The 15,434-nt window shown below is 40.4% G+C and overlaps 1 protein-coding gene across 5 annotated transcripts in view; it reads right to left on the reverse strand.

Moving 5' to 3' along the window:
• Nucleotides 1-808: 808 nt before the first annotated feature.
• The window catches only part of LOC119794454 (fidgetin-like), a 61,408-nt gene continuing 46,782 nt past the window's right edge, over nucleotides 809-15,434 (reverse strand). For all 5 annotated transcript variants that reach the window (XM_038302037.1, XM_038302040.1, XM_038302039.1 and 2 more), the window contains one exon: nucleotides 809-4,108. In XM_038302037.1, the coding sequence (XP_038157965.1) occupies nucleotides 1,848-4,108 (2,261 nt within the window). In that variant the 3' untranslated portion in view covers nucleotides 809-1,847. The remainder of the gene's footprint in view (nucleotides 4,109-15,434) is intronic.

The raw sequence follows: 15,434 nt of genomic DNA on the forward strand, positions 1-15,434 counted from the left end.
GAATTCTGAGAACGAAAGTCGGAATTCTAAGAAAAAAAGTTGAATCCTGAGAAAAAAAGTCAGAATTCTGGAATTAAAGTCAGAATTCTGGAATTAAAGTCAGAACTCTGGAATTAAAGTCAGAATTATGAGGAAAAAAAAAATCAGAATTCTGAGATTAAAATCAGAATTCTAAGAAAAAAGTCAGAAATTTGAGATTAAAGTCAGAATTCTGAGAAAAAAAAAATCAGAATTCTTAGATTAAAGTCAGAATTCTGAGAACAAAAGTCGTACTTCTAAGAAAAAAAGTCGATTTCTGAGATTAAAGTCAGAATTCTGAGATGAAAGAATTCTAGGAAAAAAGTCAGAATGCTGAGATGAAAGAATTCTAAGAATAAAGTCAGAAATTTGAGATTAAAGTCAGAATTCTGAGATTAAAGTCAGAATTCTAAGAAAAAAAATCAGAATTCTTAGATTAAAGTCAGAATTCTGAGAACGAAAGTCGGAATTCTAAGAAAAAAAGTTGAATCCTGAGAAAAAAAGTCAGAATTCTGGAATTAAAGTCAGAATTCTGGAATTAAAGTCAGAACTCTGGAATTAAAGTCAGAATTATGAGGAAAAAAAAAATCAGAATTCTGAGATTAAAATCAGAATTCTAAGAAAAAAGTCAGAAATTTGAGATTAAAGTCAGAATTCTGAGAAAAAAAAATCAGAATTCTTAGATTAAAGTCAGAATTCTGAGAACAAAAGTCGTACTTCTAAGAAAAAAAGTCGATTTCTGAGATTAAAGTCAGAATTCTGACTTTTTTCCCATATTAAACTGAAATAAAATGTAAAAATCAGTTAACTTTTTTTTTTTCAGTGGCCCTTATCCTCTTCCATAAAGATAAATCGTTAAGTGGTATGAAAAAGAATTATAAATAAGTGATTGTTTGGAAAACTGACAGAGCTTCCAAGCAGCATGATCGCATAGCCTAGATTGTTTCATATGAACAAGTTTATCTACAGCACCTACCGGCCTCAATGCACCCGCCTGCTTCATAACCTCAACCTAAACCAGGAAGCAGATGCTGTCTGTTTCTGTAGAAGGAAAGAAATGCATTTCAGGATTGGTCAAGAAGATGTAGGAAAATTAATATCCTTTTCTGATGGTAAAATAAAAGACACAATGCTTTACTCTCACTGTAGATCACATCTAAATACATTCATTGTCACCTCTTTGTGATTTTATCCAAGCCGCTCGAGGTCCACCTAAATGTGAAGGATTCTCTTCTCAAATCTTAGTGCTTCTTTGTTGAGATTTCTCGAGGTACTGTACAATTTACAAATGCTTTCCTGAGTGTTATTTGCTTTTTGTTTAGGTTTGTTTGTTTTGCAGAGACGTGATTTGGGGCCCAGACTGCGGCTTCCCCAACGGACTGTCACAACAACACAAAATAAAGGATGAATACCGTCGATCTGTTTCAGACTCTCTGCTGAAGGTTTAAAGCTCTTAATAATCATCAGCTCATGCCATGTATTTAGATTATGAGGCAAATTAAGGGAACTCAGCAAAGCACCACTTCAGGCACTTGGATAGCCAACTAAATCTCGAGAATGACGACATACGATATATGTACACGGACACTAGGGCGTCTCACGTGAAGCTGACTTGCTTGAAATGTGTAAACGGTGCCTGGCTTGATACGCATTTGGATTCAGATTCTTTCATTGACTTCAAAACTGCTTGTCACGTCAAAACCAGGTCTCTGTGAGGACACAGCGAGTCCCGTCGGCCCTCTGTGGGGCCTTTCCCTCTAGCACAATGCTAACGCCCTGAGGGGAGGAATTGTGGAAGCCTCTTTTTCTCAAGGGCAGTGCTTATTTGTTCACTGGCTGCAGCCGAACATTTTGTTCCACTCAGTGTACGTGTCAATCTCTTTCTGCGATATACTGGCTTGGAATTTACAACAGACGCCTTCAATGTCCTGGTAGGTGAGGGGCCTGATCTGGCCCCGGGGCATCATGCCCGTCATGTCCATGCCCTGTGCCGATGCGTGTAACAGACCCACGAGGGCCTCCTGGCAGAGTCTGGCCAAATCCAGTCCAGAGAAACCCTCGGTGCGCCGCACCAGCAGCGCCAGCTCCTCCTCGCTTAAGCAGAATTTGTGCTGGGACTGGGCCAAGACCTGGTTCATGATCTGGTGTCGAGCTGCGCTGTCCGGTAAGGGCACTAGAACCCTCCGAGTAAAGTACCTCCGCAGGCCTTCATCCATGTCTTGAGGTCTGCTTGTGGAGCAAATGACCAGGACTTGGTTTCCTCCGTCTTCACCTGAGCTCATGAGCAGAGAGTCCAGCTGGGCGAGCAGTTCCCCCTTCAGCTGGGTAATCGGACTCTCTTCACTGATGTGGGCGGAGAGGAGCATGTCCACCTCGCTAATAAAGAGCACTGAGGGCTGCCGGCAACGGGCCACCAGGAACGAGGCGCGGATAATTTCCTCTCCGTCGGCCAGCCACTTGGTGGCCAAAGTGGAGCCGCTGAGCTGGAGAAAAGTCGCCCCCAGCTGACTGGCGAGGCAGCGGCCCAGCAACGTCCTGCCGCTGCCCCGCGGGCCAAACAGCAACACGCAGCGAGGGGCCAATCCTAAACCGTTAAACATGTCTGGACGCAGAATGGGCCACAGGACCTCCTCCTTTAAGGTAACTTTGGCCAGTTCTAGACCTGCAATGTCGCTCCAGTCCACAGGGGGACCCTGCTGAACGATTTCTGAGGTCACAAGGTCCAAGAGGTGAGGGTCACAGGTTTTTAATTGCTCCTCGGTTGGGCGGGATGAGGCAGAGGATGAGGAGGAGGAGGTAGGCCCTGGTGCTGAGTGGGAAAGGTGGAGGCGGTGATCATCAGCACCTTGCTCACTAAGGGAGGGGGAAGTGAAGCTGGCGAGAGAGTCTGTGGAGCGTGAACCCCCCAGGGTGGAGGACACGTAGGCAGGGGGGGTCAGCGGCCCACCTGTTGCCTGGTTGCTGTACTTTCTCTGCTCGGATGGCATTGTGGATTGTTTCTGAGGATTAAAGGGTAAGGATGACTTCTCTGGGTTCCTGTCGAAGCCGCCCCCGCTGTTGGAGCCTCCGTTTGCACTGCTGCTGTCCGCCACCCTGTACATGGGGCTCTCTGCTGAGCTCCGTGCCTGGGGATAGCCAAAGTTCCCATAGGATGGGTCCATCTCTCCTTGGCCTGTCATGTAGAAGGCTTTGCGCTTCAACGTGTTGGAGGAGCTGCTGTTGAGGGGAGTGGGTGCGATGGGCGTCAGGTTGTGGCTCTGATATGGGTATCCGGGTAAGCCAGAGGACGGAGGGAGAGGAGTGGGAGCGGCGATGCCTGAGGGGAGGTATGAGGAGGGAGGGGGTGCTCCTCCAGGGCTGTATCCAGGCCCAACAGAGCTCTGAGCTGGGTAGCCTGCTGGGGGGTAATTATAACTAGACAAGTTGGGGGAGCCTCCATTGTAAGCTGGAACAATGGTGGGGTGGGGAGGTGGCGGAGGGGGCTGCAGCAGCCCAGAGCTGTGCAGTGGAGAGGGAAGGGCCGCGGAGGGGGTAGACTGGGAGCTGTAACTACTGTGCAGGTATGAGCCGCTGTAGGTGGGGCCGTATTCCTGAGAGGTCATGGAGGAGGAGTGGAGCGCCGTAGCAGAGTGGCTCCCACAGCTGCTGCTGGAGTAGCTGGGCTCGCTGAGGGTGCTGGAAGCCAGGCCGGGCGAGCTGCAGATGCCAGAGACCACTTCGGAGGCCGCGGCCACGCCCCCCTTCCTGACGGAAACGCCCTCCGGGATGCAGCTCATGGAGTAGACGCCATCCTGCCAGGGCTCCGACTCACCTTTCCGGCCGTTCATCACTCCGGGCACCTCGGAGTAAGACGCCGGCATCTCAAGGATACCGGAGTATTTCTCTGCGTACTTCTTCAGCAGGTTGGAGGCGGTGAGGGCAGATATGTCGTCGTTGGCCCAGGCGTACTGGTAGGTGGAGGAGCGCTGCAGGTGGCCAGACACCGCCCTGTAGGCCTCAGCCTTGTGGGCTGGTGAGCGGGTGGTAGAGGAGATGTCGAAATGCTGTTCGGCCCACTGGCTGTGCTCTGGGGTCCACTGCATCTTCAAGCCTGAGAGGACAGACACAGAAACATAACTTCAGAATCAGGACAAGACTATTTTAGATAAAGTTAAAAATAAAACACTGATTTTTTCATATTTTCTCTTAGTGGATCCACAAACTTTTATAAGACATGGAACATAGTATAAAGTAATAGGATAATCAGAAATATCTGCAAATAAAGGAAAATTGAAAAGAACGGCATCATTCACAATCAACTCCTCTGACTCACAAATATGCAGATCTATTTTTTACTGTGATTACTATGGAAGAGGATTAGGGCCACTGGAAAAAAAAAAGTTAACAGATTTTTTTATTTTATTTCAGCATAGTATGGGAAAAAAGTCAGAATTCCGACTTTAATCACAGAATTCTGACTTTAATCTCAGAATTCTGACTTTAATCTCAGAATTCTGACTTTAATCACAGAATTCTGACGTTAATCTCAGAATTCTGACTTTAATCTCAGAATTCTGACTTTAATCACAGAATTCTCACTTTAATCTCAGAATTCTGACTTTAATCTCAGAATTCTGACTTTAATCTCAGAATTCTGACTTTAATCTCAGAATTCTGACTTTAATCTCGGAATTCTGACGTTAATCTCAGAATTTTGACTTTAATCTCAGAATTCTGACGTTAATCACAGAATTCTGACTTTAATCACAGAATTCTGACTTTAATCTCAGAATTCTGACGTTAATCACAGAATTCTGACGTTAATCACAGAATTCTGACGTTAATCTCAGAATTCTGACGTTAATCTCAGAAATCACAGAATTCTGACTTTAATCTCAGAATTCTGACTTTAATCTCGGAATTCTGACGTTAATCACAGAATTCTGACTTTAATCTCAGAATTCTGACTTTAATCTCAGAAATCACAGAATTCTGACTTTAATCTCAGAATTCTGACTTTAATCTCGGAATTCTGACGTTAATCACAGAATTCTGACTTTAATCACAGAATTCTGACTTTAATCTCAGAATTCTGACTTTAATCTCAGAAATCACAGAATTCTGACTTTAATCACAGAATTCTGACTTTAATCTCAGAATTCTGACTTTAATCTCAGAAATCACAGAATTCTGACTTTAATCTCAGAATTCTGACGTTAATCACAGAATTCTGACTTTAATCACAGAATTCTGACTTTAATCTCAGAATTCTGACGTTAATCACAGAATTCTGACGTTAATCACAGAATTCTGACGTTAATCTCAGAATTCTGACTTCATTCACAGAATTCTGACTTTAATCTTAGAATTCTGACGTTAATCACAGAATTCTGACGTTAATCACAGAATTCTGACGTTAATCTCAGAATTCTGACTTCATTCACAGAATTCTGACTTTTATCACAGAATTCTGACTTAAATCACAGAATTCTGACTTGACTGAGGTTTTCATAGGACTAGTACCACTTTGCCACTTATGTTATTTGCTGTTTCTCAAATAAAATGTTAGAATATTACAGCTTTCATTGATTTATTACAAATTCCAATATTGTATTATAAAATTAACCAATTAATGGAATCGAATCCTATCGTGTTGTATTCTAGGGAATCGTTGGGTCAGGAAATTAATACTGAATTGAATCGCCTTGATGGGTGTGATTTACACCCCTACTAGTAATATTACCAAAGCATCTTCAGGTAAATATCTGTTCTCCTCAAGAGTCAGACTTCATATCCAACAGCCATATCAGTCATCAACTGAATTATGTAAAGATGTTTGGCATGAAAAAAAAAAGGATTAGCATCACGCTTCTTAATTTTAACAATGAAGCTAATGTTGGTGTAGCCTATACGGATGTTAAAAATGTAAGATTATGATTTTTAAATAATAATCAACAAATTTCTAACTGGTTTAAAGTAAGTTATTTATCAAATGATTTGGCTAAACCCATTTTTGATGCTTAAAGAGAACAGGAATTAGTTTGAAGAATGTTTTGCAAGCTTTACAACCAGGAAGAAAACAGTGGAGTCTGACAGCCGGGATTTCCTTAAAAGTGACCGATAACAGGATTGTTACTTTCTCTAGAGGTTATTATTCTTAAGTGGGAAAAGTTGATTCAATGGCGGCGAAACAGATCCACTAAGGAGTAAGAGAGACGCTACGGTGGCGTGGAAATCAAACCACGAGTGCAGAGAAGTAGCACGCACTTGTGTGATATATAGGAGGGTCTCGTGCTGCTGGATCTGCAAATGAAAACGTTCAAAATGCGCGTGGAGAGTAGTTTACAGGTTCTTACTTTAAATGAAACTGCTTTTATAAATGTTTATCAAAACATGCACGCTTTTGATAGACTTCATGTGTTCAGACTCGTGGGTTTGTCTTCATCCTGATTATCCTTAAAATAGAGCTTTTTATTAAAACAACCTATTATTTTTGTTAATTATCTCCCATAGGAAATCTGTAGCCATCTTAAACAACCAACAATTTATATTTATTTTTACACTGCAAAAAAATCCAAATCTAGATAAGTAATTTTTTCTTAAAATTGGTGCATTTGTTCATGGATTGAGGAGGTTAAAGAGACATTTTGCCAATGGAACAAGAGAATTTACGCTTTAAATAAGAAAACACAATTGCATTGTCTAATTTTAAGTGTACATTATCTAATGATCTTATTTTAAGAGTAAAAATACTTATCCTATTGGCATCAATCTTACTTACCTACTCAATTTAAGGGTAAATACACTTAATTTAGGAAATTCTAACTTATTTCTAGATTGTTTTTTCAGTGTAGCTTTTAAAATACTATTAAAACAAATAATTTCCAAGCAAATTAAAAGAAAAATGGCTCTTTTAATGTCATTCTGTTCTGTCTTATAAAGACACTAAAGCTTTTAAGTAGGGATGCACGATATTGGGATTTTGGCCGATATCCGATATGCCGATATTTTAAAACTCATGTAGCCGATGACGATACCGATGTTAAAGCTGGACAAAAATAAGTAATCATTGAAAATAGCAGTTTTGTTATCCATTTCTGACACTTTGGAAAAATAATATACTCAAATATATTTTCATATGCTGATATCAAATTGATTTTTATAAACGCGGTATCGATCTATTTTACTTTCAAAATCTCGTGATATTTTGCAAATTCTTGTGAGATTTTGTTAGTAAAATAGATCGATACCGCGTCAATATATCAACATATAAAAATATGGCAAAATTTCGTGGATTTTCGGGGGATTTTGTAGCATAACGATGACATATAGCAATATTTCATTAGTAAAAGAGATTGATATGGTGTTTTTAAATGGCAATATATCAGCATATGAAGATATTGGGATATTTTAATGTATCAATATTTTTTCCCTCGTCTTTAGAAGTTTTTAAGTCTGTATAAAAGAAGTTTTTGAGGAAGAAGTAGTTTTTTTTAGACTTTAGAAACTCCGATGTCCGATATTCAGATTTAAGGCCGATACAGGCCGATACCGATAGGGGGCCGATTATATCGTGCATCCCTACTTTTAAGAAATTTTTTTAATTATAGTTCATTATTTAGCTCTTTATATACTTTTGTAGCCACTGTAAAGCATCCAAAGAGCCGCAGGTTGCATCTAGACCACATCTAGAAACTGTAACCTTCATGTTTAATAGAGGGAAAGGTGTTTGGTATGCATGTGTGGTTTTTCACCACACATTGTGTCTCATTCCAATCAGTTCTAAGCAGCTATCTAATCCATTAAAATGCCCACAGTACTGCTATATCTTTAAACGCCACCATTTCTTCTCAAATCTCTCCAGAAATGTCAGTTTTGTAGAGTCCACGATTAATGACTTACAGCAGATGCAGATTAAACGCCGATTACGTCTAGATCATTAAACCAAATACCTAAAAGCTTGTTTTGTAGCATGTTGAAAGTGTAAAAGTTCATGGGGTTTGAAAACTTTTGGGAGGCTCTGTGCACTGCAGCAGAGAGCTGGTTGGGGCAGCCTAATGCACCACAGCCAGACCAATAAGACAGAGGCGTCGAGGGTCACTCTATAATCCGCAGCTCATCTGAGGTGGCTGGAGATGGGTTTGAAAATGTGCCTCGCGCTGCGACTAAGCAACACGCACACACTGATTTGTTCAGAGTGCTTTCATGCAACACACACACACCTGTGCTCATACACACTGACACTTAGAAAAAAAACCCTCTGTGGCTTCACTCGGGCGTGCAATAGTACACACACACACACAGTAGCCTGCATGCACTGACCCAGACGGACAAACACAGGCACGCACACAGCAGCTGTGGCGAGCTATGAATTACAACACATTGTGTCTCAAGCTTAGTTCCTGTCTGCACAGCTCCACCTTGACCTCTTCTTCTCCGTCTGCCTCTCTTCTTCACACCTCCCCGTTGCCTTGTCTTCCCTCTTTCCCCCGCTCCCATCCTTGCTGTTTTCTCCCCACCTCCCTCTTCATTTCTCCTCACCTTCTTTTATTCTGACTCAATCTATTTCGATATATATCTCCCTGCTTTCATTCCCTCTCTGTGCGTCCGCCCCTCCTCTTATTTACTCCGCCTGTGCTCACGTCGCCTCCCCCTCCCCCTCCTTGCTCCATCTCATCTCAGACACGCTCACCTGGCTCTCCCCTTTATTGCCTTGGGAGGCTGGAGAGCCACTGTTTCCTTTAATCCCAGCCAATGCCATCTGCAAACACTGACAGTCGCACGGCAACTCCATCGTTGTCTCACTATCAAAGCCTTGATGCTATCAAAGGCTGAACGGGGCGTAATCACAGCAGCCGCACGGCAGATTGAACCCTGTTTGATTTGACTTAGTGCACACAAATAAAGGATAATATCGGTGTCATTTAGGCTGCTTCCTGCGACTTATTGACTGGCGGCAGTTGCATGCAGAGAGACCCACAGCTGGGGGTCTGCTGAGCAGTCCCCACTACAGAATTGGTTTGTATGTGTGGATGTGTGAGTAAATCAGGCTGGCCAAATAAAAGCTCTTCCCTTCCTGTCATCCATTTATGCTTCCTCAGACACATACACATGGGAGAAAAGGCAGACACATTAACAATCTTTCGCCGTCTTCTCCAAGGCTCTGTGTTTGTTTGGTAACAATGCGGGCAGGGAATGAAACGGGGGGGGGGGGACCCCCATCCCTAGACTCCCATTTCCTCTCGTATTCTCCTCTCTAACCATCTCTCTGCAGACACCAGTGGCTAATTAGCAGAATAGCGCTCTGCTAATTGTGTTAATTTACAACATTTTAGCCGAGGGGAGTCTTGCAGGGGCTGCTGAGCCCATCATCCTCCCACTGCATCGAGGAAGAGCAGATCTAGACTTTTCTAGAAGATGCTGCTTTATTACTGAGGATCTAGTCGGTAGAATCTACAGGATAAATGAGTGGGAAGCATGCATGCATAAATCCAGGAATAGAGTTAAAAAAAAAGGAAATTCTCATTTATCATTTGATTTTAAACTCCTTAACTATATATCTAAACATTATATAGTAATTTCTTATCTTGCTAACTGCAGATTTAACAGAAATTAGTTTGTTGAATGGAAAACAGAAACCCATGATGCTTTTAATAGCAGGTATGTTGCCATGGCGAACCTGTGTGGAACACTAAAACGCTCTTCCTTGAGGTTAATAGCCTGGATGTGCATGTTTGGAAGCCTGTAATCAAATGTGTGAAATATGAGAGTAAACTACACAGACATGGACTTGTTTGTTTTTCTTTCTTCTTCTTTTCTTTGGGATTTTATTCTTAAAATGTTTTATTTGCTTTATTTACTCCAGGTAAAGACAGAAGCTGTTTTTCGTCGGAACAGCCTAACACGGTTTAAAGCCGAGCAACTTATTTATTCAGTCTAAACTTAGGGCCCTATAATTTCCGCGATCACGGAATAGCGGACGGAATCGCGGAATTCGCATATTAACCCAGAATCTACACTGGAAAAAATGGAAATCTAGATAAGTCATTTTTTTCTTGAAATAAGTCCATTTGTTCTTGGATTGAGGAGGTAAAAGAGACTTTTTGCCAATGGAACAAGACAATTTACACTTAAAATAATAAAAAGCTATTTCATTGTCTTATTTCTAGTGCATATAATCTAATTATCTTATTTTAAGAGGTCAAATTCTCATTCCATTGGCAAACTATTTCATTTATCTACTCAAATGAAGGGTAAATACACTTAATTTAAGAAATGTTTACTTATTTCTAAATCGTTTTTCCCGTGTAGTGTAAATGCGGAATTTCTACATTTGAAATGAAATTCTGTTTTTGTGTGGGAGAAGAACGTACGTCGGGGGGGAAATGCACACCGGGGGATGCAAATCTGGGCGATCTCCGTCATTTCCGCTCACCCATCAAAACATTGAAAAAATGGCGAAGCGGCTCTCCATAGCTCCGCTTTCGGCGAAAACGTTGAGAAACACTTGCTTACATACTTGCTGTATTTTGCCTTGTTTTTTATGCACTTTAATATACTGTATGGAAAATATGATTCTTTATTAAATACTTTATAATTTTAAAATTGAAAGGTCCTATTTTATTTTTTTTACTTGAAAAAGCTAATGGAGCACTTTTATTTATACCCATTGGTTCATAACCATTAATATTTTGTTAGTACGTAAGAGTGCAGTGTTATGTTGCATCATGCAGTAAAAGTACTGAGTAAATGTGTTTTTTTTATCTCAATAAATTTAAGGTAATTCCTATTTTATTTGTGTACATTTTAATTAGGGATGCACGATATTGGGATTTTGGCCGATATCCGATATTTTCAAACTCATGTAGCCGATATCGATACCGATGTTAAAGCTGGACAAAAATAAGTAGTCATTGAAAATAGCAGTTTTGTTATCCATTTCTGACACTTTGAAAAATAATATACTCAAATATATTTTCATATGCTGATATCAAATAGCTTTTTAAAAACGCGGTATCAATCTATTTTACTTTCAAAATCTCGTGAAATTTAATCGTTCTGTTACAAACTCTCGTGATATTTTGCAAATTCTTGTTAGATTTTGTTAGTAAAATAGATCGATACCGCGTCAATATATCAACATATAAAAATATGGCAAAATTTCGTGAATTTTCGGGGGATTTCGTAGCATAACGATGACATATAGCAATATTTCGTTAGTAAAAGAGATTGATATGGTGTTTTTAAATGGCAATATATCAGCATATGAAGATATTGTGATATTTTAATGTATCAATATTTTTTCCCTCGTCTTTAGAAGTTTTTAAGTCTGTAAAAAAGAAGTTTTTGAGGAAGAAGAAGAAGTAGTATTTTTTTTTTTTGACTTTGGAAACTCAGAAGCTGATCAAATATCGGGTTAAATATCGGTGGGGTGGCCGATGTCCGATATTCAGTTTTAAGGCCGATACAGGCCGATACCGATAAGGGGCCGATTATATCGTGCATCCCTAATTTTAATCATTAACAGTAAAAGCACATTCTTTTTACGACTGAAAAAACAGTAAAGGGTAAAAAAAAACTGAATTCTCGAACATTAAAACGGAATTTTCAAAAATTAAAACGGAAAAAACAGAATTTGGGAAAAAATAATACGGATTTTATAGGGCCCAGTAAACTCCTTTGTTTCGGTCTAAAAAACAAGTTCCTGGCAGCATTTTGAATTATAATAATAATAAAAAGAAATATAGAAAAGTGGATTTTTTATTTTCCAGTGAGACACAAATCGGCGCCAAATAATCTATTTTTTCTGCGATGAAGTGATCTGAAGCTGTTTTTCGCAGGTGCTCCTACTCTCTGATCTGTTGCCAAAAGCAACACTTAAACTATTTAAACTATATTTCTCCCTTTAGCTTTTCAGCACCACTAAATAATATATAGCTGTGGATAGCAAGGATAACATTCATAAAGTAATGCTTTTGGGGAGTCCCCGCCTCGTCCTCTGCATCAGAAAACACAAACTCTCTCTAACAAAATAGATGTGTGTAAATGCCCCCCCGCCCACCGCCGTCCGGCTCGGGAGCTCTAATAAACGCACGTGTTCTCGCAGCAACTCTCCTGATAAACAGGCGGGCTATGAAGCGCCCTTCCCTCGATGCCGCGTCGACCTGCGGTGACGCATCTGCAGCGAGATCCATCTTTGTGTCATTTTACAGCAGCAGAAATCTGGATATTGAGCATTATTGATGAGTGAATCATCCACTCTAGCTCTGCACAAACTGGAGAAAATAATTCTGTCAATATTCATTGAGCAGATTCAGCATAAACGGATTTATTCAGCACATAATAGCAATACTAAAACTATTAGACCTGTTCAAGTTTTTGCTTTGTTTTTCCTGCTGAGGTTAAAGAGTGAACCCGACACCATCTGCAGCGTGGTCTGCTCTATAAACAAATTCATCGTCTCTACATATCAGGATGCTTTAAAGTTTAGTCGCTACACATCTATACTCACATGTTTTAGTGTATATAAAGCATCAGACCAAAACACAAAAACAGACTCGGATTATTTTGTCTTTTCTCAGTTTAGCCCAGCGTGTGTCTAACGTTACCCACAGCGGGGGTGATGATGCCATCTGTGTGTAATAAGTGTGAGAAAGTTACAGCTGTGCAGCAGAGATCCTTAAAAAGCTTCAGCATCTGGAAATAATAAATAGATCCTGCAAACATCATAACAAACCAACAAACATTTGGAAAGTTTAACAATCTGAATCTGGTAAATAAGCAGAAAACTTAGTGTGTATCTGTGTCCGAATCCAGGGACAAATTTGTCACGACGTGCAAAAACTTGTGTTTCCTGGTGATTTTTATCTAAACAGGCCAGATAAATTTATATATCAGAGAGAGAGATAATCCGAGTAAATAAATGCCTTTTGTTTTTTTGTTCTTGTTAAGCATCATTGAAGAGATTTCAGCCATATTGGTTCGTTTTTTTTGAGCACATACATCCTGATTGAGGTCATGACACTACGTCTGCATTAGATTTAGGTCTGGACTTTAACTAGACCATCCTAAAAAACAACAATGTTCTATCAATGAGTTGGACTTGCATCTATCTAATGTTATTATCACTAACTGGGGATCAAATATTCCATTCCATTTCTGCTGCAATTAATAAAGTCTTTCAGGTCCTGATGGAAGAAATTTGATGCCGAACCCTCATATATTAACTTTGCATAAGATCAAAACCCTTGTGGTGAAGTTTCAAATCTCCAAAATGTTGCTGCAGCCCATGCAAACTTTGACCTGCTGTGAACATGTGGGACAGCCGCTTTAAATATCTTAAATGGACGGCAACAAACTCACTCAAACACACCAAAATATGGCCGTTTCTCAATTCACAAGAATGCGAGTACGGATTTGTGTCCTCGCCAAGTGTGTTGTTGAGAAGAACACAGGAAAGCCTGGACTTGGTGAGAACGGGAGAACGCAGCATAAATATAGTAACGCCACCATAGGCTCAGCTCGTCTGGAGCTGCATTTCACCTCCCGTTATTAATAGTCTCTAGATAATAATAAATGATTACTTTTTTTAATTTATTGGGGGAATAATAATTAACACAGTCAGATAAACACAAATTAAATTAACATTTTGCCAAACAAAACAAATAAATCGCCATCAGAGCCAGCGGTACTTCACACACGGCTATCTCGAGAGAGAGAGAGGGCCGCTGCAGACGGGCTACGGTTAGCCCTGGCTGCCGTTAGCCTCGGGGTCTCTTTTTTTAAATTACGCATTAAATCAGTAAATGGACCATATATTAAAGTATAATGTTCTCACCTCAAATAATCTTAAAACGTACTTTTATTAAACAACAGCAACAGAAAAGAGAACTTTTAACTATCTATGGAGCGCTCCATTGAAAGCTGCTGCTGCCGCAGTGCATGCTGGGAAAGCTGTCAATCTCCAGAGAACGACATCCGGGGGAATTTGTCTGTTCTCCGTCTGCTTTTCTTGTGAATTGGAACAGTACTAGGGTTGAGGTTGATGTTTCACGAGCACATGAGAACGCTCAAGTACACATATTGAGAAACGGCCTATGACTCGATTCATCTTCTGCCGTCATCACGGTTTCGTTAAAGGTATAGTTGGAGGTGAAACAAACAGACAGCTAGAGTTCAGAGTTCAGACAATTGAAATTTTGATCACATATCAGCTGCTGCCAGAAAGAAAGAAAGAAAGAAAGAAAACAGCAAATGTGGTTAAGTAGTAAAAAGGGGACTGGACAGAAACAATAAAACATGCAGTGCACCCCATACTAGGTAGGTTAAGGTAAGTAAAATATTGTCTCGTGTTTATCGACTGATAATAAGTCTATAACATAATGAATCTTTAAAAATTATGTAAACAGTATCAATCAGGTGTGAGATTTTTGCTGGCATTCTTGTCGGGATGATATATATATTAGGGATGGAACGGTTTATGAAAACCGTCAGAACCGTTCGGTTCGACTGTCTCGGTTCGATTCTCATGCGTTTCGTTCGGTTCATGCGCTGCTTCTTTTTCTCATAGGCGAAGCGTTTACACTCCAGAGCAGAAGGTGGCGGTACTGCGACTAAAGCCAACCGCCAGTAGTAAACAAGAAGAAGAAGAAGCGAAGCAGCGTAGCCGGGTGTAGCAGAAAAAAATCAGTTGTTGTGGAGAATTGTGTGGGTATGGCGAGTGGGAAAGAACAGGAGTTGGAAGACGCGCCAGCAGCACTTTATAGGTCTGCTGTATGGGACCACTTTGCATTTAGAGTGACCTACGATGACGGCGGAAAGAAAGTTGTGGATAAAAGTGCAACAGTGTGCAAGCATTGCGCAACACGTTTTGTTTATGCTAACAGCAACATGACCAACATGTCATGAAAACCCTGAAATCCCTTATACTCTGTCAGCGCACCGCCCCGCTGCGCTCCAGACCGCCTTCTTAAAGCAAAGCCTACAGCCTCCGCTGTGGCTCCCGTCCGCTCCGCTCTGAGTTCCTTGGAGATCGTAGAGGGCATGCGCCAGATGATTAAATTCAAAGCGGCAAATGATCCAGGGTTTCCGTGGATCATTAAAAATAATTACAATTCATTAATTTTTTGGGGATTTTTTCATTAATTTCATTATTTTTTTATGGGATTTCAGGGTACATTGGAAAAATGATCTAAAAAAAAGTAGAAATGTCTTAAATTAACTCTATTTACGCTTAATTTGAGTGGGTAAATGAGATAGTTTGCCAATGGAATGAGTATTTTTGCTCTTAAAATAAGAAAATTAGATAAAATGCACCTGAAATAAGACAATGCAATTGTGTTTTCTTATTGTAAGTGTAAATTGTCTTGTTCCATTGGCAAAATCTCTCTTTTACCTACTAAATCCAAGAACAAATACACTTATTTTAAGAAAAAAAA

Source organism: Cyprinodon tularosa, unplaced genomic scaffold (assembly GCF_016077235.1).
Source record: "Cyprinodon tularosa strain WSP-4 unplaced genomic scaffold, ASM1607723v1 ctg48, whole genome shotgun sequence".
NCBI classification, from domain to species: Eukaryota; Metazoa; Chordata; class Actinopteri; order Cyprinodontiformes; family Cyprinodontidae; genus Cyprinodon; species Cyprinodon tularosa.